Raw genomic sequence first — 23,006 nt, 5'->3', positions numbered from 1 at the left:
TGACTCCATTCTCGTATTTGTCTCCTGAAAACATGAAACAGAAACATTATTTGTGTAAAGTTCCAGAAGTTAATAATCAAAAAAAAAAGAGACGAGTTTAATCCCAAGCGCTCACCTCCATACTCTTTGTTCACGGGATCAATGTAGGAATCTGGCAATATGAAGACCACTCCAGGTAGATCTGTTCACATACCGTATAACAAAGTAGGAGTAGTCAATATCTGGTGAAAAAAAAGTTACTTCAAAGGATCAGAACATATATTATTAGAAAACTACATAATAGTTGCCTGAAACCCGTGGTAAGTAGTTGTGCTACAAGCATACATCCTCTGCTTGGCCTCTTCCACACTGACTCAACCATAAACACCACTAAAATTCAATAAAAAAACGAATATAAAAAGATACACAAGTAAATCTACACAACAGTGAATCTCCCCTGTGACTCAATGAAATTAAAAACTTGATCTTTGGATAAATTAACCCTAAAGCAACCAATCTATCTAAGAAGCTTCACTTAATCTACGCATATACTGACCTGATACCAAGTCCTTGAGCGCAAGTTTGTTCATAGGTAGAGACCATTTCCTCAGGAGACTTAGGATCATCCTTGGGAAAGTCCATAGTGATAAGCCAGAGATTATAATCACACCCTTCGAACAACACGGTGTCTTCCGTTATCTCATCACCTTCTTTGTAAATCTTCAGCTGCCTCGTCGAATACAGTCTCGCCGGAGCTTGAGTAGCTACTTCAGTCGATCTCCCTAAAACAGATCTCTGTAGCACCGACGAAGACACAGAATGGAAATCGGACGCTGGTGCAATGGAAGCTGGGGAGAGAGAAATTGATTGGTTAACATAGGAAGTCGCCGTGAGTAAAGCTCGTCGGAGACGGTGAGATAACATAGCCATCGATGTCGGAGTGAGAAATGATGAAGCGTCTCAAAGTTTCTGGAAGCTTTTGAGAAAAAATAAATTACCTTTTAAGTCCTTTCTTTCTAAAAATATTTTCAAATCGTTGAACAGAGTTTCAGATTTGATCAAATACACCCATGTGTATTCATTGGGGCTTTTACTAAAACGCTGTCGGTTTTTGAAGTCTTTAACGACGGTTTTAAAATATCATCTTCTTCTTTCTCTCTCTCTCTTTCTCCGGCGACTGTGAATAATGTGGTCGGCGACGTTATCATTCCCTTCCTTTGTGGCTTCTTCATCTGCTCTACCAAATTACAAGAACCGTAGGTTTCCGAAGATTAAAGCTTCGCTTTTTAATTACCCTCTCGCGAGCAAAATCATGGTCAGAAGTAAGTTTTGGACTTCTCTTTGTTTTTTAGATTCGAATTCTTCTAGTTGAGATTATGGTTTATGCTATTGTTCCAGGATAAAGTTTCGACTCTGGTTTTTATTGAGAATGAAGGATTTAAGTTAGGATTGTGATGGAACTTAGCAATCATTAGTGAAATTGAAGTTGCTTGTAACTTCAATTCGGTGATTTCTCTATGTTTCTGATGTTTCTGAGCATTGAACTGCAGATTTACCGTTTTCTACAAGTGAAGATTTTCTACAAAGGGAGTTTTCGGCTTTTGGAGAGATAGCTGAAGGTGTGTTTATACTTGATGTGTTTGCATTTGACTCTGTTTTCGTCGCTTCAAAAGGCTCAGGTTTATGGCAATTGATATAGTTCACTTTTTTTATCTTTCAAAAACAGTTAAGCTTGTCAAAGATGAGTCAATGAAGAGATCAAAAGGTTATGCTTTTATTCAATTCAAGTCTCAGGATGATGCTTTTCTAGCCATTGAGACCATGGACCGTCGGGTAACAAAAAGCTTTTTTTCAACACAAGCTTAACTGGATTAGCCTAGTTTTCTTGTAATCTAACAGAATGTTCCCATTTTTGTTGTAGATGTACAATGGCAGGATGATTTATATAGACATTGCGAAACCAGGGAAACGTGATTTCCAAGGATTGCCGAGGACTTCTGGTCCCCCTGAGAAGACTCAAGTACCAGAAGGAGCCGCTAATGATGAAGTCGCTGATTGCTGGTATTAGTTGTTTAGCTTTTACTTTACCAAACTGTAACTTAAACTGCATAAAACCAGATCATATTATAAACTTATGATTATTGAAAGAAGAATGTGTCAAATCAAGCTTTCTCATTTTACTACAATGGTCATTATAAAGAATGTTCTTTTACTGGTAAACAATAACTGACACTGTTCCAGTTACAGCTCTATCAGTTTTCACCACTACTATATTGTTGGAAACACTGGTCACTGCATTTGCAGGAATCTTCCCAGATTGAGCGAAAAATGAATGCTGGTAATGGTTTATACGGTTTGGGAATACCAAGACCTTAGAAAAATCAGCGGCCCATCTTGTCCCGTTTTTTGTAGAAACCTTTAGCTTTCCGGTTGTTGATTTTAACTTCATCCCTGATGCATTGTTCTGATCAATCACAACTTGATCGATCTCATGAAACTTTCCTTTTAGCTTTACGATTGGAGTATTTTTGCTCGTGGTACTCGTAAACATGTTGTTGACGATGTTTAGCCCGGAGATCTTCCCGTGTACAGATTTCAAGACGATGTTAGCATCTCCTATGAACAGACCGTTTGTGACATGAACGTGAACAGGATCTTCAATGACTATACCTGTGTAATCAAGGTAACAGTTGTCTATCCTCGTTAAATGTGATTTCACTAGAATGCCTATTCCACCAAACCATGTTGCTTTATTGTAGCAATGCACGCCCGTGACTATATTCGCCTCGCCACTCAAAGAGATACCTATCCCAGCTGAGAAAATCACTACATCAGTAATGGCGTTATCTGTACTCGAGATATCGATTCCTGTCCCTGAAAAGTCTTTTTCGTGTCGGTCTCCACCTACAGTTGAATGCTGCCCCAAAAAGGAATTTGAAATGTATGTCTCGTGACCTCCCTTGACTTTGATCCCCTGTGTTGTGAAATGGAGGAAGTAGCAATCGGTTATGCGGATACGAGCTGAGTTGGTTACGAATATACCCCCACCTCGGAAGCTTGAGTCGAAGAGAACATCTTGGAAGGTCACATCATCATAGAAGATCTTGGAGTTTGGTGGTACGAGTTCGACCAAATGTCTGTTACCTGGAAACACTTTTGATACCCGGAGAGTCCCGCCTTTTACCTGAAATACATCAAAAACTAGGTACTGGTTCAAACTTTTGTGCAACTTTCATAAGCAACAGCTCCAAGATATGAGTGAAGCTTAAGGGACTAACCACTAGATTTCCACCCCCGGATGAAGGGAAAGTGAGAGGTTTTCCAATCTTGTAGCTGCCACCCTGGAGATCAATAACAAGACCTCCTAGATCAGAGACATGTGGAAGCATCTCAAGCCCAGTTTGTAACTGAAAAGCATCAGTTAAAGCTTCAAGTATTGCGTCACTACTGTCTTGTCTACCTGTTGGGTCAGCTCCGTAACCAATCGGGTATATCACTCTCCCCACCTGAACAAACCAAACTCACACGCTCACATATCGCTATATATGTGAATGTGATCAAACTGAAATGTAGGAGAGGCTTACCATTTTGGGAAGTGAAGAGGAAGGACAAGACAATGGTGGGAGAGTGGGAGTGACTGCGAGTCTTCCTTGGATCTTGTCTTGGAACTCAGAAACCTTTGTCATGTCTCTTCTTCTGAAGGATATTGTTTCTTCGAATTCAGTTGAAAACGTGAGAAGAAACAGTAACATGCAAACAACGCAATAGAGCCTCATTTAGTTTTGTTTGTCCTCTTCTTGAGAGAGAGACGACTGAATATAAAGAAGATGTAGGCAGAGACAATGGTCTCTGTTACTTGAGATTTTCTTATTCGAGAGAGAATGATTGGCGCCAAGTGCTTCTCCACCTCTCCTGTGCTTCTCTGGCGTAAGAGGTTTGACCCATCCTTTTCACTATGAGATTAAGGTTTATCATATGTCATAAAGTCTATTTTTGCCAAAATAATGCATCATATAAGAATACATTAATACTTTTATATCCACCCACGTTTTTCGCTTATAGTAAAGCATCTTAACTAGTATTTTTTATGACAAGAAGAACATATTAAATTATTAGTACATACTATGTTCAGAAACTAGCATAGACCAGCGCACGTCTATTAGTATATATTTGAATATTGAGTCAAATCAATCAAGCTTTCTCATTAGAGACAATATTCAATATGAAGAATGTTGTTTGTTTTACTGGTATACAATAACTGACACAGTTCCAGTTACAGCTCTATCGGTTTCTACAACTACCACATTGTTGGAAACATTGGTCACTGCATTTGCAGGAATCTGCCCGGATTGGGATAAAAACGAATGCTGGTAGTGATTTATTCGGTTTGGGAATACCAAAACAGGGGAAAAATCAGCAACCCATCTTGTCCCATTCGCGGAAACTGTGGCCCTTCCCGTTGTTGATTTCAGTGTCATCCCTTCAGCATTGTTTTGATCAATTACAACTTGATCAATATCATGAAACTCCCCTTCCAGCTTGACAATAGGGAAGTTGTTTTTCGCAGTACCGCTAAACATGTTATTTACAATGTTTACACCGGAGATCCTCCCGTGTATCGATCTCAAGACGATGTTTGCATCTCCTAAGAACAAAGCATTAGTGACATGAACGTGAACAGGATCTTCAATGACTATACCTGTGTAATCAAGGTAACAGTTGTCTATCCTCGTTAAATGAGATTTCACTAGAATGCCAATTCCACCAAACCATGTAGCCTTGTTGTAGCAATGCACACCCGTAACCATATTCGCCCCACCATTCAAAGAGATACCTATCCCAGCCGAGAAGATCACTACATCCGTAATGGCATTATCGTTACTCGAGATGTCGATTCCTGTTCCGGTGAATCCTCTTTCTCCTCTGTCTCCTCCTACCGTTGAATGTTGCCCCAAGAAAGAGTTTGAAATGTATGTCTCGTGACCTCCTTGGACTTTAATCCCCTGTGTTGTGAAATGGAGGAAGTAGCAATTGGTTATACGAATACGAGCTGAGTCGATTACCAAAATGCCACCTCCCCTGAAGCTTGAGTCGAAGAGAACATCTTGAAAAGTCACATCCTCATAGGAGATTCCAGAGTTCTGGTCTTTCCGGTCGGAGAAAGAATCCTCCGGCGAGACTTTCATTGGTTTCCCGGAGTTTGATGCAACGAGTTCAACCAAATGCCTATCACCGGGAAACACTTCCGATGCTCGGAAAGTCCCACCTTTTACCTGAATTACACCCAAAAAATGTCTAAAGATTCAAACCTTTACACCAAAATATTTCAAGATTTGTCTAAGGACTGACCACGAGATTTCCACCGCCGGAGGAAGGGAACCTGAGAGGTTTTCCGATCATGTAGCTGCCACCTTGAAGATCAATAACTAAACCACCTAAATCAGCAACACGTGGAAGCATCTCAAGTCCAGTTTGTAACTGAAAAGCATCGGTTAAAGCTTCAAGCATTGCGTCACTACTATCTCGTCCACCTGTCGGGTCAGCTCCGTAACCAATCGGATAGATCACCTTCCCCACCTGCACAAACCAAACTCACACGCTCACAAATTACATACACACATGCGACAGAATAGTATAAACTGAATAGTACGAGTTACCATTTTGGGAGAGTGAGAAGGAGGAGAAGAAACTGGTGAGAGAGTGGGAGCGACTGCGAGCCGTTCTTGGATCTTCTCTTGGAACTTTAAAAGCTTGGTCATGTCTCTTCTCAAGGATAATGTCTCTTCAAACACCATTGAAATTGTGACGAGAAACAGTAGCAACGAGCTAACGAAGCTATGGAATCTCATCTTGTGTATTCTGCTTGAGAGAGAAAGAGAGAGAGAAGATTTGTGAGGAATGATTATGACGAAGATGCAGGGTAGATATAAGCGTGTGTATGTGTCCTATTAAAAGGCATAATAATAGTCTCTGTTATAAATTTTTGATTTATTTGTTCTATGTACCGACTCGAGTTCCAATTTTATTAAACGGAAACACTTTAGATGATTTTTGCTTTATTCATAAGAAAACGCGAAAAGGCATGAAAAAGAATATAAAGATTGTAGATACCTGGATTTTTCACAATAAATTTGTTTAAAGGGAGAAACCCAATAAATTTGATTAAAGGGGAAAACAAATTCACCTTAAGATCTCTTTCAAACAACTGAATCAAAGTTAGGAAATAAGAGAGAATTAAAATCTTTTGAAGAACAAACTAAATTTCAAAAAAAAAAAAAAAACAAGTTAGGGTTTCTCTCAAGAACAAAAAAGAAATAGAGTTATTGTATTAATTGTTGGATAATATTACAAAGAGGGGATATCCCTCTATTTATATGAATTTCTTATGTTACAAGATAAGTTTATTTTCCTTAAATATCAAATTGAATATTGCGAAAGTTTCCTCTTCTGATAATCAGGTCGGAATCTAGGGGCGATTTCAGATTGAATATTGAAAAAATTTCTTCTTCTGATGATTAGGTCGGAATCTAGAGGCAACCTGGAAGATCAGTTAGCTGGTTTTGTTGTGCTTTTGATTGTAGGCCTGTTTAGCTGTCCTAAAATGGTCTTACCAGTATAGTTGATCTTTAGAATTAATTAATTTGCCTTCGGTTTAAGTTGGTATATTGTGGGTGCTAAATCTCGCACCAATAGAATTAATTAGTTTGCCTTCGGTTTAAGTTGGTATATTGTGGGTGCTAAATCTCGCACCAACAAAGATCAATGCATATTCGTAGACAGCTGGTTGAAAGTTCAAAAAAAAAAAAAAAAATCAAATTATTTGGAATGTCAAAAGTAATTAATGTGATTTTTCAGCTGTAATTGATGTTTAGTTCCATCGTTTCAGTAGAAAATTATATTATTAGACAGTTTTAAAATGAGTTTTAACATTTTCCTAACCAACAAAATGAGTAAACTTCAAAAAAGAAAAAAATTCATGTTCCGAAATTTCCTGCTAAATTATCAATATATAAAGAATTTTTATTTTTTTCTGCTAAATTATAAATAAATATAAAATGAGAATTCTAGGAGAGAATAAAAATAATTCGTTCTAGTCTTTAGACTTTGTTAACAACCCCATCTCACTATCTCAAGACTTTATTCGTCATAAAGCTTGCTTTTTTACATAATTATTCATCATTAAATAAGAAAATGATACTCACACACTTTTTTCCTTTGCGAATAAAGTACTGGATTTAAACTTTTCTTGTGCCAAACAAAACTTACAGAATTATAAATCGAAGACGTACAAGTAAATTAATAACTTAAAATGGTGATTGAGTGTAGAAACATAAATAAATTTTACTTTTTTACATTTAAAAATACAGAGCATCAAAACCTTCTTCTGATATGTTCTTTCATAACCACCAACTTTTGTAGAAAATTTCAATTACATTAGGTGACTTAATTTGATTCTAGTGTATAGAAAAAACAGAGCATAGAGTTATTTGGTCAAAAACATACTCCATTCAGAAGTATAAGTTTATAGTATTAGTCATTGCATTCAATTTCTTTTCAGACAACACAAGTAAATGTCTGCCAACAACTCTTCCACTGTATTCACAATTTTCGAGTTTTTATCATTTATTATTAGTACTTCAAAAAAATTAAAATTTTCCTCCTTGTAGAAAAAAATTACAATTAAAAAACCACAATCATAAATATTTTTGTTTGTTTAAATTACCAATTATTAAAACCATTATTACGGCAAAAACACGACATTAAACTCAATGAGTCACTGTTACATAAACTGTCGCAGCAACAGGAGCGTTTGTCTCAACGACAACTTGGTTACCAGATACGATCCTTACCGCGTGTAGAGGAAACGCGCCAGCTTCACTCGCCACCAGTGTGTACTGCACGTGGTTGATCAAGTCCGGGAACAACAAAACCGGGTTAAAATCAACGGCCCAAGACGTACCGTTTCCGTCGACCGATCCTTTAGCCACCGTCGATTTAGCTCCCATACCGTTCACACTGTTTCGATCAACGACCACCTGATCAATGTCTTCAAACGCCGTCTTCGTTTGATCCAATTGCACAATCGGGACCCCATTACCCGAACCGGAAAACATATTGTCGACAATGTTAACCCCTCGAACCAATCCGGTTATCGATTTCAACACAATAAACGCGTCTCCCAGAAAAAACGTCCCTGAAATCTGTAGCTGAACCGGGTCTTCCGCGACGATACCGGTATAATCCATATACGAATTCACAATCCGGTTTTGAGTTAAACCGGGTAATTTCAAATAAATCCCGGTTCCTCCGAACCCGGTTGCTTTGTTATAACAGTGCACTCCTGATAATAAGTTAGCTTGTCCCGATATCATTACCCCTATCCTGGCGGAAAATATAACGGTGTCAGTAACGGCGTTATCGTTACCCATCAGGTTTACGGCGGTGCCGGAAAAGTTTCTCTCTCCTCTGTCTCCACCGGCGGTTATGTGTTGACCGAGGAACGAGTTTCGGATGTAAGTCTCGTGTCCTCTTTTGACTAGAATACCGTTAGTGTCGCCGAACCTAGTGATGTAACAGTTGTCTATGCTTGTTCGGAGAGAGTTGATGACGGCGATTGCTCCGCCGCGGTAGTTGCAGTCGAAGAGAAGATCTCTGAGAGTAATGTATTCGAAGATGTATTGTTGTTTTGATTTCTCGTCGTTGAGTTCGATTAAGTACCTATCCACCGGGAAATCATTTGATGCTCTTAGTGTGCCTCCGCTGATCTGACGTGTCACACAAGTCAAGAAACAAAACAAACCATCAATATTAATTTAGAAAATGTAATAACGGAATAAACAAATTATCAAACTTGAAAACATGAAGAAAAATGTGGAATGAGAGGATTTTTCAAATTTTGACAAAATTTTGTGATTGTAAAAGTAAGAACAAATTATTTCTAACGTTAATTATTAACAAGACTTATATTTGGAATTTTCTAGCATATTTTAATAAAAAGTCTGAGTTTTGCTTTTCTCCAACAACTTTTAATAATTTAGAAATGCATGGAAGTGTCTATAAAGTATAGAAAGTTGTAGCTTTGATGGAAACTTTAAATATTTTTTTAAGTACTATATACTAAATGCAAAGGAAATAAAAACGAAAGCAAATCTCATTAATAAATAATTGTAAACCGAAAGAAACTTCTTTTGTTGGAGAGTTATAAAAAAGGTCATAATGTTTGAAATTAAGATAGAAACACATGCATAGAAAGAAAGGAATCATTCTATTCTCGTGAAAGAAAAAAGAAGCTTATAAATTGATTTACCTTTGGTGCACCAAACCTAATAAGAGCATCTTTAATCAAGTTTACGTTTAAACTAAGGTTCGACTAAAAATTCATGTTTTAATTATTTATAATAACATAGTATGAATGAAATGTCAATATCACGTCACATAGACGGCCCTTGAAGACATATTATTATAGGAACACGACTTTTGTCTTGTCGGTATATTAAATCACACGTACGGAGAAATCTAACTCTATTTGTAAAATATAGTTTTGATAAATAAATAAAAATGATATAAGAAAATAAGAGACACTCACGAGGAGATTCCCGGCGCCGGCTGAGGGAAAGCGGAGAGGACGGCTGATTAAGTAGCTACCACCTTGAAGATCGATTCTTGCTCCTCCGAGATCATTTACACCTGCAATCAACACTCCATGACTTGGACCATCAAATGCTTCTTCCATTGCTTTTAATATCGCATCCGTGCTATCCAATTTCCCTGTGGGATCGGCACCATATGATATCACTTGATACACGCGTGGACCAGGTACTGCCTACATCATTTTCATCTTATAAATTAAACCAAAAAAGTACATATAAAAGTTTAAAATCTTTTGAACAAACACAATCTGTACATAGACTCTGTGATCATTATGATTAGAGAAGGTTATATTATATACCTGAGGAGGGGTAGGAGGAGGAGATACTAAAGCCGGTAGGTTTCGACGAACCAATGAAGCTTTAAGGGCTTGCATTTCTGCTAGTTTCCGGTCATGAGGGGACATTGAACCTGAATATTTCTCGGCGAAGACCACTTGACTCACCATTAGACTCATTATCATCGCCAAGCAAACCGGCATGGCCATTTGAGTTTTCCTTAGCTCCATTGTTTATTCCTGTTATAATTTATCCAATGAGCCAAGTAAGAGAATGGCTGAAGGTAATGCTTGTGAGACATTTATATATATACGTATGTTGTTAGCACATGGAAAGAGAAAGGCCTAACTAAGGTTACCAATGAAACATTATACAAACTTTTGTCTTTTCTATTGGGAGTCACACATTTTGCACTCTTATACATCTTTGATCCCCTTATATATATTTTCTACCGGTTTACGCAATAACGTATTAATATTTATTCATAACGATCGAAACTCTAGATAACGAATACTTTTTAATGAATACTAAATTTAATCATATGAGTTACCTTGAAAAAAATCTCTTCAAAATATCACTATATTGTTGGCGTTGTATACGTGATTTATTTTTTATATAGAGAGGACTAATAAAGAGATAGATATGGTAGTTAGTTTGCGGAAGATTGAAAAAGATCAACAAAAGTGCATAAAGGTATAGATTCATGCATTGTGTGATTAGATATTGTATGTAAAAGGGTATAAACCAAGTCATGGGGTTTTGGTTGGGGAGGTTTGAGTGGTGGATAGGTTTTTGGTAGAGTTTACTTTCATCTTTATTTGGATATTTCTTCCAACTAAAGATATGAATTCACTCTTCCTAAAGCTCAAATATATTTATTTGCTTAAGAATGGTATAAAATCGAAAGAATATTTTTGCGTTAAGTATTCTAAAGCGTATAAAGTAAATCATATACAGATGAATTGTGTGTTTTTAACTTATTATGTTAACCACTAGTATTAATGATTTTAAGAACGATGTAGGATGAATGAAACAAGAATTTGTGTGTGTGTTTGGTTATCTACATTTACACCTTCTTCATGACAAAAAGAATAAAGTCGGTAAAACGTTACCTCTAATTAATCTTGATTGCGAGCTTCTCTATTGTTCAAATCCCAAATACTGTTTAAGGACCGATGGGGTTGTATTTGAGGCCTGTGACAGAGCCGAAAGAAAAGTTAATAATGTGTTTACTGTTATTACATAAGCAAATAATCTCTATATTAGGATGTATATTGCAAATGAAATAAATCGGGTGTAAAAAACACTTTTGATTTGGGAAAAACTTAATATAAAGGAAGACAACATGCATTTATATCATATCTATATTTACACAAAACAAAAAAAAAAAAAAGATTTCTCTGTTCAAAGATGAAAAAGGCTTCATCTTAAAAGAATTAAAAACAGAGAAAAATTAATCAGAGAATTATATATAATGAAATGCTTGGGGTTAGAGATTACTCACGAGAAATATGAAATTGGCCTTTTATTCTCATAGCAAAATTGTAAAAGTTAGTCTAGAGTCATGTTAGGTGGTAAAACAATTAGGTCCCCGAATCCACCCTATTTATAAATATCTATAGCTTGATTAAAAACAGTTAATTTGCTACCAATTGCAAAAGAAAAACATATGAAACTGGATGCAAAGTAAGTAGGTTACACGAAGTTAATTAAATGCAAACCAAAACTCAACGGTAATGACATACGGTAACGTTTTTCCCCATATTAGCTTGTTACAACTTCAAATTATGTTAATTAGTAGTAATAATGAATATAAAAATATATATATATATATATATATGTACAACTTATAATTTAATGTGCGTTGATGATAGTTTCCCAACTAATAACTTTCACCTCATTAGAAAGAACAGAGCCACATAGCGATACAAGTGGGCAGTGGCAAACCATTTCAGCTATGATCAATTCATCAGATCTATTTTCACGAAATTAGTCTTTCTGATCTCAAATCCAAATTCTAAAAATATGAAACAAAACAATGCTAAATGAAAAATACTTACACGAGAGTTAATATTGGTTTCTTCTTCTTCTTCTTCTTCTTCTTCTTCTTCTTCTTCTTCTTCTTCTTCTTCCTTCATTCACATTTCACACATTTGCTTTCATTTCAAAGAATTTTTTTTTGTTGTTGTTGTTGTTGTCAACAAGTTGATTGCTTTTTAACCTGATTTTTTTGTTTTTTCCCCCTTGGTTTTGGAAGTCCTGTAAATAAGTTTTCTCTGATTTGTTTCCCATTCAATGATATTCAATTAAATGCATATTCATTTAGTTCATTTTGACTAACTCAATTTCATTCCTCTAAACTAATTTTCATTGACCGAAAACAATTTTCAGATGGTTGAATAAATCATTTGATTCATTTTATAATACAAGAATTTAGCTTTAACAGATTTAGGAAATAAAATTCATTGTAATACCATTTTGTATCTTTTGTAGTCTTGTAATTTGTATGGTCCACAACTACACTTTGCAACAATGGTATTATAATAATCTGAACACTAGTATACAGAGATTTGAGTAATACTTGGTCACCAACAAAAGTTTTGCTTTCAATAAAAGCTTTCATTATTAGCTAATCATAAGTGTTAGGTTGGTTATTATTGAATTTAGTTTTTTCCTGGACCCATATATATATTAATTAAACAAAAATTTATAGTTATTTACATTTCAAGGATCATCCTAGTCTACAGTACATAACATAATCAACAACAGAAATAGTTCAACTAAAATAGCGTTGAAGCAAACATCTCTCTTATGTGTGAGTATTCTCCGAACCAAAACCCTTAACTATGTGGTCCATGTGTATTCTCCGAACTAAAATAGCTTCTAAAATCAATCCAATCACTCTCTCTTTTCTTGCTTGCTCCCAAACAAGATCTTTAATCTTCCACCATATCAAAACTAAGTTCTGTGGCACACTTAGTTTTATATTCTAGTCATGAAGCTTTCTTAACTGTAAACACAGGTTTGCCATTGAGAGGTAGGAGATTCCAGTAAGAACCATGCTGATCCATGCAACAGCTTAGCCATTTTATTTGATATGAGCCAACTGGGAAACGGGAAACATCTAGCAAGCAGCTCGAGAACCCTTGTCCTCTCTCATTTGGTTCGAATTCGACAACCGTAGAAACACCATTCTTCGTCCAATCAAATCGACCTGAAACTTCCAGCTTCTTACTAGACTTTATAGCATGATGAAATAGCTTGCTACTCAATTCTACCAGATCTTCATCTCTCCAAGGGGAATAAGACTTTTGGTTTCTGCTCGTTTCTTCGTGTTGAGTTGGAGTGTGATAAGCTAGTTTAGAATAGAGAAGGCAATAAAGTTTTTTTAGTCGAACAGGGACTTGCTGTTGTTGTACGTTTTTCAACTGAAGACAAAGATCTAGTGACAGTTGAAACCCTTGTTCCACTGAAAGTATATCAGGAGTACGCTTGCCAACGCCTGAACTAAGAACAAATAGCTCGGCACCAACACAAGGCCTGAAATTTAATCCAAAGAAAAACATATTCGCCAAGAAAATACAGTAGAGATTTAGATATGGTTAAACATATATCATAATCCTTAATTCACTAAGCACCACAAAGACAATTTAAAATCAATAGTGATCTGGTGATAAAGAAAACATAGAATATATATTTCCAATAGAACCGTACTCACTATGAGTTTGTTTGATTAGAGCTTAAGTCAGCACGATGAGAATACCTTATGTTGAAGAAATGTTTTGGAATGCCAAAAGGAATCTGCATCCATTTCATAATTGCTTGTGAAAGTAGAGTCCTGCAACTTTGAGTAATCTCAGACATAATCTCCTCTTTTTGCATTGATATTGACTGATTCTGAAATCCATGAATGCATGCAAGAGCATCTCTGCAAATAGAGATCAGCATCTTCACCTTGCCACAGACTCTCAATACCTGATTCCTGGGTTGCAGGTGTAAACAGTTTAATGATTTGTTTTCCCTAATGAGTAAGTTGAGCTTTTCGCAGATATCAGGATCCACTTTCCCTAGCCGTTGAACTAAATCTTGTACAAGCCTCGAGCACAGATCACTTTGTGAAGTGAAAGGAACCATTGCTTCATGGAAAGAAAAATCTGGAATGAAAAGAACTATTCCAGCAGCAAAAGCCAGAACAGAACAGCTCAGTGAAAATGTTGTGATTATGCTAAAACTGCTGTCGTCTATGTCTATAAAACACTTTGCCAACATATCAAATTCTTTTGCCAACTTTTGTAGCTGAAGAGAAATTCGAGGAAGCTGCTGCAGAGAATTGCAACCAATCAAGATCGTTTCCTCCACTTGCTTCTTGTTGCGGCTATCTTGGTTAAGCAGCCCGAGGGTTTCGACGAGATCAATCACAGTCTCCAGTCCCCGAGTCTTTAGAACCAAGAACCACGTTTGGAAACAGAACAGTTCCCCTGATGCTATAATATTTCCCAACGTTCCCAAAGACGATTGTAAATTCATATAAGCATCATGAAGAGCTACACTGTGGGCAAACTCTCCAGATGCCTCTTTGGAGAGTTCTGGTAAATAACCGCTACTTCTCAACCAATTGACTAACTTGAAACTATCACCTGGTGTGAGAAGCAGTTGGAATTTCCCCTCAGCATGAGATAAATAAGTTAAGGACTTTAACCAAAAACAGTTAATATCAGACTGGACGTTAGTTTTCAGCTTGTCAAAAATCAAAGCAGAGATGACCCAAGCACCCAAACGTGCTGCGTATACCCCAGCTCTGTATGCAGGCCAGTAGTCTCTCTCCATCAAAATCTGATTCGAACAGTCAAGAGAAACGATTCCATAATTAACTATATCAGCAACAAGTGAGACGCCTGAATTTCCATCTGCATCATCATTCACAAGGAATCCCCAAAGAATTGGAGAATGTAATAGCAGAGTATATACCATTTGTGTGTGGAAATCAAAGAAGCTACATGAACGTACACACTCAGTAATATGCTTCACCTTTTCATAAACTTGAGACAAAAGACAATCATCGCCCTCGAGATTCTCCAAGAACACTATCAGGAACTTGTGTGTAGATGCTAGAAACTCTGACCTCATGACCGACCCTCTTTTGCCTTTATAATTGATAACACTAAGCAGCAGTTCATGATCTCCATCTGTTTTTCTTAAGCCATCATTTAGGTTCACAATATACTCTAGGAATAACATGACTTCGCCAAGAACTTGCAGCCTCAGTTCAGAATGTTTTCCTAGTACTAGGTGGAGAACATTGAAGAGGTCTTGAACCTCACCAACTAGTGCATAGTCAACTTGAAAAGGATCCGAACATAAGCGTCCTAGCAAGGTGACCCTGTCCATGATTAATACAACGAGCTGCAGCGGAAGAGATATTGAAGAAACCTCAACTGATCTTATTTCTGCTGTCCGGACTATTTCTTTCCATATACCCACCAAAATACTGATAGCTAGACAACTGCTTGAGAAGATCTTAAAATGAGATGCCTCCTCAACAATAGCTACGAGTTGATGTAATTCAGATGCATCAGCAACGCAAATTTTGTAGACAAGTATCTGCATTCACATCAAAGATAAGGAAGCATGTTCAATTTGAGACAAGTATCTGTCAATTTAAGCTTCAGTAAGCATTCCAAAATAATAATAATACATATGGCTTATGACTCACCTTCTGAAAAATCTGAAGAGCTTTAAGTTGCATATCTAGTGAGAGGTCTTCTTGCTTTAGCAAGCTTGAAACACTTGCAATTTCTCTTTCATTGACAAGAGAGAAGCACATCCCTCTTTCTACGAGAAAGTGGAGACACCTCAATACCGCAGCTCGAACATGAGAAGTCTTATCTTCACCCAGAAAGGGCATGATAACCTCAGCCTGCACCCACATTGAATAATATTGGACTTTTCTCTATTAGTTTGTGTTTCAATAAATGGAGGAATAGTTCCCTTTTCTACAGAACCAAACAAAACTGATGCCTTATTTGCATTTTATATCAACCAACTAGTAAAGACTCAAACTCAGCAGAACCGTGGCTTTCTATTGCTACAAAATTTATTTTCACAAGGGCCACTATATTGACTGTAAAACATTCAATTCATCAAGATCTGTGTAAAAAAGGAATTAGAAAAAGGTATAAAGAGAAAAAGAACGTACCAGTTCAGAAGTAAGATAAGTAGATCTTGAAGCAAGCTTAGTCAGGGAAACCAGGAATGGAACCAAATTGTCGTCTTTTGGGGATTCCAGCATTAGCTTCATACAAATCTGCAGCAAAACAAAGGTGACTGAATGTCAATACAGATTTAATGCATGCTATAATGTTTCTAACATTGACAGAGTTTCATCATACAAATTGGTACTCTAGTCTAGTAGTCTACTACTTTTTGAAATCTCAAGATGGTAACAACAGCAACATTAAATTCCAGTTTCAGCAAATCTTTCTTTACCCAAAAATTCTTGACGGAATACTATACATGAAAATCCTTGAGCACTAGAAGCAGATAGAGTAAGAATTAGACAAAGAACCTTGAATGTTCTATTAGAAATTGCATGCGAGCATCCCATTTTTGCAAAAACTCGCACAGCAGCTAACCTGGTCTTTGGCATTATATCTGGGAACTTCACCATGTCATTTAACATCCCCAAAACAACCAAAGCAAAGTCATCTGCTACTTCACAAAAGCAAGCTGCAGCAAACAGAGCTGATCTTACCTGCAAGCATAAAATGGACTAGAACAGTTAAATTTCTCCAACAAAGAATATTCCAACTACCAAGTCCAAATTGCATTATGGTTGGTAAGCCAGTTGAGATTTTTCTTTAAACTTAGACTAAACAGAGCCACTCAATCTTCGAAACTAACTTAAAAGAAACCCACTGACATACAAAAGATCTGGCAGTGAAGCTTAAGATTTCCAAATGTGAACTGTTTGTTAAAAATTGCACAACTATACAATTGAATGAGTCTTCATGCCAGGTAAACTACACTAGCCGAAGAACACAATGCCACATGCGTGAGTAATTATAACTCTATTTTGATGTATCATCTAAACCAAAAACAGAAAAGAAAATAACTAAAATGAGATATGCTTTTACCTCCAGCTCATGTGAAGAAACCATACTGGTGAAAATCAAGTACCGAACCGGAGCAAATTCGCTAGCGAAATCTCTCCAACAACCAAACAGAATCAAAGCCAAAGCTTTTACCTCAGTATCGCCCTTTTCATAAACATACTTAACTCGTTTAAGAAGTTCCAAGTGGTTATACACCCTAGCCTTTGACAAAAACCATGTTGCAGATTCACTAACGTTCTTCCTTCGATATAGCTTGAACACAGACATAAAAACCCGGACAACAGCAACCTTCATAATCTTATCCCCAACACAAAACGCATCAACTAGCCTCAACAAGATAGTATTGGAAAAGAGCTTATCTTCTTCAGGAACCAAACCAAATAAATTGTAAACAGAAACTGCAGGTTCAGGTTCTTTGCTCCATTGTTCAAGCCTCTCACCAGTCTCTATGATAGCTTCCACAGCTCTAACTGAAATAAACATCCCCCAAAAAATCAAAACTTTAACTTTTCCATAGTTCACAGAGTAGACAACAAGAACTTATTACATTCACTAAATAAAGCAAAGCAAGCTCCTTAATCCTAAAGAATATATTTTTCTCAATTAAAGGATTAATCATAATTGAAAAGTGTAAGGGATTAAGGTACCTGGGTTTTTAGAACGAAGAGATTTCTCGAGCTTGATGCTCCATTCCATGGCGCAAGCTCCTGAAACCTTCTCCATGGTTTATACAAACCTTCTTCAGTTCTAGGAGTTCCGAAGAAGAAACCGGAGAAGAGAAGGAGGTTGACAAATTAAAATCTTTCAAACCGAAAGGTTACGAATATTTCACGCCACTCTGATGAAGCGGAGCCTCCTTCTCTTCTCAGTTCTCACGAATACAGAACATAAAAAGTACGGTTCGCTTCAGCTAAGAGATCCGGTTAAACAAAATTCCGATAATTCGAGGCAGATCTTCATTATTGGGCTTACTTCTATTGGGCTCAGCACCTACTTTAGATCTCGTTTAATTTATTCACATTTCAATTGTTTCCGCGCTAAGTGATGGAGTAAGCTAACACTCAACCTAGGTATGCAAAATTTTGAGATATTTTTATATGTTGTAACCTAAATTAATACATTTCTTGGTTTGTAAATAAATATATGGATGATACCTTGAAAATAGATTTGTGGTATCAACAACAAACATGTTCATGTACCAATTATATGACCTCTTAGTTTATTATTTAACGATTGTTAATGTGCATGACTAGGTAATGCAATAATTAAAGTCGGGCAATTTATATATGTTTTCTTCTAAAAAGTTGGACAATTTACAAACATATCGACTCGGATTAATCAAATTAACAAAAATGGTTTACGTGTACAACCACAACAACCAAACCAAGTGACTTGTTAACAATAGTTTTTGTCACCTGAAATGTATCCGAGAGTCATGGATTTTGAACTAATTTTGGTATTAATATATACCCCATACGGAGAGTATAGATTAAATTATGTCGGTAATCACTACTAGGTACAAGCCTACAACTACAAAGTACAAGTTTGTGTAAGTAAATTACTAAACTTTAAAGAAGCTGTCACAGCATGTAACCGAGGGAGTCACGTGCGGTGATCACGTGGTATACTGGTCGGATGCTAGAAACTTCGTTATATGGTTTGGTGGGTGTGGGTCACAATACTCACATATAAAGTGCATCACGACTCACTAAATCACTAGACATTTTTTAATACTAATACACTAAAATAAGTAAATAACTACTGTTTTTAAGAAAGATCATGAAATTTCCGACGTAGAGAACAAAGAAATGAATCAATCGTGGAAGAAACATACTTTACTAAACTTGATATTTGGATTTTCTTTAATTTTTGTTTTGATAAAACTCGAAACTGTAGGCATCCGTTTATAGTGAATGTTTTAAAATCCTTATACTCTCTAATGTAATTCTTTTTTTAATAATATCATATGAATATTTTTAAACCGTTTTTTACAAAAATGTAAAAGTTCTGATTGGACGTCTTATGCGTGAGGGGCGATCTAATTGATGAATGTTTTTTAAAGTGTTTAACGCCTATCGAAATTGATTTGTGATTAGTGTACTCTAATACACAATAAATAAACTAATGAACCAAGAAAAACAAATTTGGTTTTGGTAGATTTGGGATGCACATGATTCCTCACCCACATGTGACCTTCTCCACAAGATTCCACTGAGAATCGCCACATCATCAATTACAATGGGCCCCATGTGACGTCCAAGTTGGACTAGTGGGTACCCACCAGCCGCCTCGTCTTCTCTCTCAGCCATGGAAGCCATAAAACAAAGGTGAGCCCTTTCATCGTCTCTCTGTTTTATAATATCATCACAGCACAACACAGCGAGTGGTTGTTGTGGTTCCGTTCCGTGGCTGTCTTTGTTTACTATCTCTATCGTAAAAAAAAAAAAAAGCTTTTCACAATCGGCAGCCATGGCGGTTCCTCATCCTTCTCCTTCATCCTCTTCCTCTAGATCTCATCATTTCTTATCCCATGTCCATCACACTAGCTTCCATCATCATCATCACCACCATCATCATTATCATCCTTCGCTTGTGCTATTCTGGTGTCTCGTGTTTTCTCTCTTATCTCCTCTCGCTCTCTCCTCCTCCTCTTCATCGTCATCGTCTTCTTCTTCTTCTTCCTCTGCCTCGTCTTCTCAAATCTCTCTCGGTAAATTTATCCGATTGATCCGAAATCAATTAAATCTTTTAAAAGGGGATTTTTAAAAACATTTATTCCGGAATATTCTCTCTCTCAGTCTTGTTAGATTAGATTCTGTCTAGCTAGTTTTTTTTTTCTTGTTTCACAATGTCTGCACCAACTAAATTCAGTTAAAAAAAAATTCTCCTTTTCTGCTCTGTTCATCTCTTAGCTCTGTTTCTTACCAGTTTGATTTTATTTTGGAATGATCAACCGAAAAAGGAATCGGTGAAACGGAAGGGACGAAGCACGATCTGCATCAGGCGATCCTAAGAGACGAATCTGTTGCAAGGTTACACGAGCTTGGACAGGTATATTCATCCATCAAACAAAACAAATAAAGTTTAAAACTTGCTTAGCTTTCACTTGTTCTCTGTTTTCAAGTTATTTGTACTCTTCCATCTGTATTCTGATATCTATAATAGAATTTATACCTTGTTATGAGATATGTCTTGGAATGTTTGTTTTCTTGTTTGACCAACATGATTGATAAGCTAGTTTGACGGTGTATCGTTGTCTCTCAGGGTTGCTCTTAGTTTAATCAATACTTTTTAAACTCTTTTCTGGCTGTTCCAATCTGATATGAAACTATTTCTAAGTTTCTTATACTGAATCCAGCTGATGTTATCTTAGAAATGAATGCTTCTTTATTATTGAACATTAGATATATCGTAGTTTTTTTTTGGTATAATTTTCTTGAATTCACAGGTGAGTGATGCAGTTGCCCACCTAGAAAGAACTTTTATGAGTCCAGCATCCATAAGAGCAATAAATCTTCTCCGGGGATGGATGGAAGATGCCGGTTTATCAACGTTAGTTTTTAAATCTACTCTCTTTTGTTGTTTATGGAGTTATCTACAAAACTTTCTTTAGTAGATGAAAAAAGTGAACTTTTTTTTTTTTTTTTGCAGATGGGTTGATTACATGGGTAATTTACATGGTCGAGTGGAGCCAAAGAATGGAAGCTCACAAGCTCTTCTAATTGGTTCCCATATGGTAATTCACAATTATGTTTTTGTTACCTATGGTGTGAATTTTGAATGAGATGATAATGCTGACAATTGTATCTTGCTTTTGTGTCAACAGGACACTGTTATTGATGCTGGTAAATATGATGGCTCACTAGGCATCATTTCTGCAATCTCCGCATTAAAGGTTCTGAAAGTAAATGGCAAATTGTCTGAACTAAAGCGACCTGTTGAGGTTTGTCCAGACATATATACCGCATGCATGAATTTATTCTTTGTAACCAGTGGTAAACTGGTAATTATAAACAAGAAACCTATGTTATGTACATTCATATCAGGTGATTGCATTTAGTGATGAGGAAGGAGTGAGGTTTCAGTGTACCTTCCTAGGCAGTGCTGCTCTGGCTGGAATCATGCCAGTTTCTCGGTTGGAGATTACCGATAAAAGGTTTTACTCGAGGACCTCATCTTCTTCTCCTTATCTGGATTGAGTATACCTACTCACTTTTTCCATATTCATTCGCTCAGTGGTATTTCTGTGCAAGATGCTCTTAAAGAGAATGACATAGACATAACAGTGGAAAACTTAATGCAGCTCAAGTATGATCCTGCATCTGTTTGGGGATATGTTGAGGTAAATCATAATTTAGCAAGGTTTTTTTTTGTATTTTTGATGAATTTGAGCCTTCAAGAGTGGTATAATGATTGTTGAATATGAATGTTTTCTTGTAGGTTCACATCGAGCAAGGGCCGGTGCTTGAATGGGTTGGTTATCCTTNGCCGTTGCTTCCACAAATGCATTACATATTTCCATTGTCTATTTACCAATTAGACAGCCTTAGACACCAAGCTACTCACATTCTATGCATCAAGCTAGGGCGCAATGAGCCAGCACTTGGAAGAGATGTTGTANTCCTTTAGGAGTAGTAAAAGGAATTGCAGGGCAGACAAGACTCAAGGTAACGTATTCACAGCTAAATATTTCATGTTTAATCTTAGAGAAGGCTACTTGAAACCCAAATGGACAGAATTCTACAGGTTACTGTAAAAGGATCTCAAGGACATGCTGGAACAGTTCCAATGTCAATGCGTCAGGACCCTATGACTGGTGCCGCAGAGCTGATTGTACTATTGGAGAGTGTTTGCAAAAACCCTAAAGATTACTTATCTTGCAACGGTCAATGCAATGAGGACACAATAGAATCACTTGCTAATTCACTTGTTTGTACTGTTGGAGAGATCTCAACGTGGCCTAGTGCTAGCAATGTTATCCCAGGCCAGGTAAGAGAATGAAAACTAATCTCTTCTTTTTCCCTATATATACGTCTTTGTTTTCTCTATTGGTCTTGTGGATGAGCTCTAAATGATTTCATGGAGATGAATGGAATGAATTCAGGTAACTTTCACTGTGGATTTACGTACGATAGATGATGTAGGACGCAATGCTATTCTCCATGACTTATCAACTAGGATGTACAAGATATGTGACAAAAGATCGCTTTTGTGCTCCATTGAAAGAAAGGTAAATGGTGTCGTACATTCTTAAAACCTTATACTCTCTGATGTTGTCTTCTTACGAACCTTGTCCCCGAATTATCATAATTGCAGCACGATGCAGACGCAGTAATGTCAGACCCGCAGTTGAGTTTACAGCTGAAATCAGCAGCTCAGAGTGCTCTCAAGAAGATGACAGGAGAGGTACAAGACGAGGTCCCCGTGCTAATGAGCGGAGCAGGACATGATGCTATGGCTATGGCTCACTTAACTAAGGTAATTGATTTGAAACTCAAACTTCTTAAAAGTGTAAAAGGCTTATCTCTCTGGAGTTCACAAATATCTCCCTCACTTGAAAACTAATTAACAAGACCTGATTTTCCAGTCCAAACACTTTAAGCATGATCAATCTAGTTACATGTTTTACCGCTTATACACTTAAAAAGAGAGATTGTTTTTTTCGACAGGTGGGAATGTTGTTTGTCCGGTGTCGTGGAGGAATAAGTCATTCTCCGGCAGAACAGGTGTTGGATGACGATGTTGGTGCAGCCGGTTTGACCATTTTAGAGTTTCTAGAGTCTCAAATGTAAACCACTCTAAAAAAGAAACAGAGTCTTGTATCTCATAGAGACTCCACGAAATGTACAGTGTCACTTGTTATTTGTTGCTGTGTACTCTTTGGAACTGCATTTGTATAGAAGAAATAGTCTGATTCTTAAAATGTATGAAACATTGTTAGCGGTATCTTCTTCGAATAATTTGATGAAAATAAATAGCATTTCTTTGA

General features: G+C 36.8%; 8 protein-coding genes across 12 annotated transcripts in view; 3 read left to right on the top strand and 5 right to left on the bottom strand.

Moving 5' to 3' along the window:
- The window catches only part of LOC104731532 (cold-inducible RNA-binding protein), a 1,040-nt gene extending 967 nt beyond the window's left edge, over positions 1-73 (top strand). The window contains exon 5 of the mRNA XM_010450952.2: positions 61-73. Within this exon, the coding sequence (XP_010449254.2) occupies positions 61-73 (13 nt within the window). The remainder of the gene's footprint in view (positions 1-60) is intronic.
- Positions 1-653, bottom strand: part of LOC104731530 — a 5,680-nt gene extending 5,027 nt beyond the window's left edge. Inside the window, exons 1-3 of one of the 3 annotated variants that reach the window (XM_010450941.2) lie at positions 536-653; positions 277-369; positions 116-181 (exon numbers count right to left, since the gene is read on the bottom strand). In XM_010450941.2, the coding sequence (XP_010449243.1) occupies positions 116-181; positions 277-369; positions 536-605 (229 nt within the window). In that variant the 5' untranslated portion in view covers positions 606-653. The remainder of the gene's footprint in view (positions 1-115; positions 182-276; positions 370-535) is intronic. The other 2 variants (XM_010450944.2, XM_010450948.2) reach the window with 2 other exon arrangements.
- LOC104731533 (glycine-rich RNA-binding protein 4, mitochondrial-like) lies at positions 1,096-2,159 on the top strand. The gene is made up of 4 exons (XM_010450953.2): positions 1,096-1,301; positions 1,530-1,598; positions 1,706-1,812; positions 1,901-2,159. Exons 1-4 carry the CDS (start codon positions 1,166-1,168, stop codon positions 2,045-2,047), a joined length of 459 nt encoding a protein of 152 aa, XP_010449255.1. The 5' UTR covers positions 1,096-1,165; the 3' UTR covers positions 2,048-2,159.
- LOC104731534 (polygalacturonase QRT3-like) lies at positions 2,170-3,665 on the bottom strand. Its single transcript, XM_019233544.1, has 3 exons — positions 3,590-3,665; positions 3,258-3,499; positions 2,170-3,163 (listed from the first exon to the last, which is right to left on the bottom strand). Exons 1-3 carry the CDS (start codon positions 3,663-3,665, stop codon positions 2,189-2,191), a joined length of 1,293 nt encoding a protein of 430 aa, XP_019089089.1. The 3' UTR covers positions 2,170-2,188.
- On the bottom strand, positions 4,157-6,265 carry LOC104731535 (polygalacturonase QRT3-like). Of its 2 annotated transcripts, XM_010450957.2 has the most exons (4): positions 6,091-6,265; positions 5,637-5,838; positions 5,329-5,556; positions 4,157-5,252 (listed from the first exon to the last, which is right to left on the bottom strand). In XM_010450957.2, the coding sequence occupies exons 2-4, from the start codon at positions 5,826-5,828 to the stop codon at positions 4,221-4,223; spliced, it is 1,452 nt and encodes a 483-aa protein (XP_010449259.1). In that variant the 5' UTR covers positions 5,829-5,838; positions 6,091-6,265; the 3' UTR covers positions 4,157-4,220. The 2 variants fall into 2 exon arrangements, with proteins under 2 accessions (XP_010449259.1, XP_010449257.1); XM_010450955.2 differs by lacking the exon at positions 6,091-6,265 and having other exon boundaries at positions 5,637-6,004.
- On the bottom strand, positions 7,654-10,608 carry LOC104731527 (polygalacturonase QRT3-like). Of its 2 annotated transcripts, none has more exons than XM_010450933.1 (4): positions 10,456-10,608; positions 9,929-10,144; positions 9,566-9,802; positions 7,654-8,744 (listed from the first exon to the last, which is right to left on the bottom strand). In XM_010450933.1, exons 2-4 carry the CDS (start codon positions 10,133-10,135, stop codon positions 7,746-7,748), a joined length of 1,443 nt encoding a protein of 480 aa, XP_010449235.1. In that variant the 5' UTR covers positions 10,136-10,144; positions 10,456-10,608; the 3' UTR covers positions 7,654-7,745. The 2 variants fall into 2 exon arrangements, with proteins under 2 accessions (XP_010449235.1, XP_010449236.1); XM_010450934.2 differs by lacking the exon at positions 10,456-10,608 and adding an exon at positions 10,264-10,355.
- LOC104731526 lies at positions 12,585-17,895 on the bottom strand. Its single transcript, XM_010450932.2, has 7 exons — positions 17,665-17,895; positions 17,039-17,487; positions 16,471-16,656; positions 16,102-16,209; positions 15,619-15,822; positions 13,669-15,506; positions 12,585-13,445 (listed from the first exon to the last, which is right to left on the bottom strand). Exons 1-7 carry the CDS (start codon positions 17,738-17,740, stop codon positions 12,899-12,901), a joined length of 3,408 nt encoding a protein of 1,135 aa, XP_010449234.1. The 5' UTR covers positions 17,741-17,895; the 3' UTR covers positions 12,585-12,898.
- On the top strand, positions 19,362-23,006 carry LOC104731525 (allantoate deiminase). Its single transcript, XM_010450931.2, has 13 exons — positions 19,362-19,727; positions 19,980-20,068; positions 20,466-20,569; positions 20,669-20,753; positions 20,844-20,960; positions 21,064-21,173; positions 21,254-21,359; positions 21,458-21,498; positions 21,639-21,684; positions 21,764-22,006; positions 22,122-22,247; positions 22,334-22,495; positions 22,687-23,006. The coding sequence occupies exons 1-13, from the start codon at positions 19,487-19,489 to the stop codon at positions 22,807-22,809; spliced, it is 1,593 nt and encodes a 530-aa protein (XP_010449233.1). The 5' UTR covers positions 19,362-19,486; the 3' UTR covers positions 22,810-23,006.

This window comes from Camelina sativa, chromosome 12 (genome assembly GCF_000633955.1).
Source record: "Camelina sativa cultivar DH55 chromosome 12, Cs, whole genome shotgun sequence".
Lineage (NCBI taxonomy): Eukaryota > Viridiplantae > Streptophyta > Magnoliopsida > Brassicales > Brassicaceae > Camelina > Camelina sativa.
Note: the sequence above shows the minus strand (reverse complement) of the source record. Positions and strands in the feature narration are given on the sequence as shown.

Coding starts and splice junctions, on each gene's coding strand:
- LOC104731533 (XM_010450953.2), top strand. CDS start 1,166: ATGTGGTCGGCGACGTTATCATTCCCTTCCTTTGTGGCTTCTTCATCT. Junction 1,599..1,705: donor TTTTGGAGAGATAGCTGAAG/GTGTGTTTATAC, acceptor TTTCAAAAACAG/TTAAGCTTGTCAAAGATGAG. Junction 1,813..1,900: donor TTGAGACCATGGACCGTCGG/GTAACAAAAAGC, acceptor TTTTTGTTGTAG/ATGTACAATGGCAGGATGAT.
- LOC104731534 (XM_019233544.1), bottom strand. CDS start 3,665: ATGACAAAGGTTTCTGAGTTCCAAGACAAGATCCAAGGAAGACTCGCA. Junction 3,500..3,589: donor CACTCTCCCACCATTGTCTT/GTCCTTCCTCTT, acceptor TGAGCGTGTGAG/TTTGGTTTGTTCAGGTGGGG. Junction 3,164..3,257: donor CCGGGGGTGGAAATCTAGTG/GTTAGTCCCTTA, acceptor GATGTATTTCAG/GTAAAAGGCGGGACTCTCCG.
- LOC104731535 (XM_010450957.2), bottom strand. CDS start 5,828: ATGAGATTCCATAGCTTCGTTAGCTCGTTGCTACTGTTTCTCGTCACA. Junction 5,557..5,636: donor CTTCTCACTCTCCCAAAATG/GTAACTCGTACT, acceptor TGGTTTGTGCAG/GTGGGGAAGGTGATCTATCC. Junction 5,253..5,328: donor CCGGCGGTGGAAATCTCGTG/GTCAGTCCTTAG, acceptor GGTGTAATTCAG/GTAAAAGGTGGGACTTTCCG.
- LOC104731527 (XM_010450933.1), bottom strand. CDS start 10,135: ATGGAGCTAAGGAAAACTCAAATGGCCATGCCGGTTTGCTTGGCGATG. Junction 9,803..9,928: donor CTCCTCCTACCCCTCCTCAG/GTATATAATATA, acceptor AAAATGATGTAG/GCAGTACCTGGTCCACGCGT. Junction 8,745..9,565: donor CCGGCGCCGGGAATCTCCTC/GTGAGTGTCTCT, acceptor GTGACACGTCAG/ATCAGCGGAGGCACACTAAG.
- LOC104731526 (XM_010450932.2), bottom strand. CDS start 17,740: ATGGAGAAGGTTTCAGGAGCTTGCGCCATGGAATGGAGCATCAAGCTC. Junction 17,488..17,664: donor TCTTCGTTCTAAAAACCCAG/GTACCTTAATCC, acceptor TGTTTATTTCAG/TTAGAGCTGTGGAAGCTATC. Junction 15,823..16,101: donor CTTATCTTACTTCTGAACTG/GTACGTTCTTTT, acceptor ATGTGGGTGCAG/GCTGAGGTTATCATGCCCTT.
- LOC104731525 (XM_010450931.2), top strand. CDS start 19,487: ATGGCGGTTCCTCATCCTTCTCCTTCATCCTCTTCCTCTAGATCTCAT. Junction 21,174..21,253: donor TTGGAGATTACCGATAAAAG/GTTTTACTCGAG, acceptor TCATTCGCTCAG/TGGTATTTCTGTGCAAGATG. Junction 21,685..21,763: donor CAGGGCAGACAAGACTCAAG/GTAACGTATTCA, acceptor AGAATTCTACAG/GTTACTGTAAAAGGATCTCA.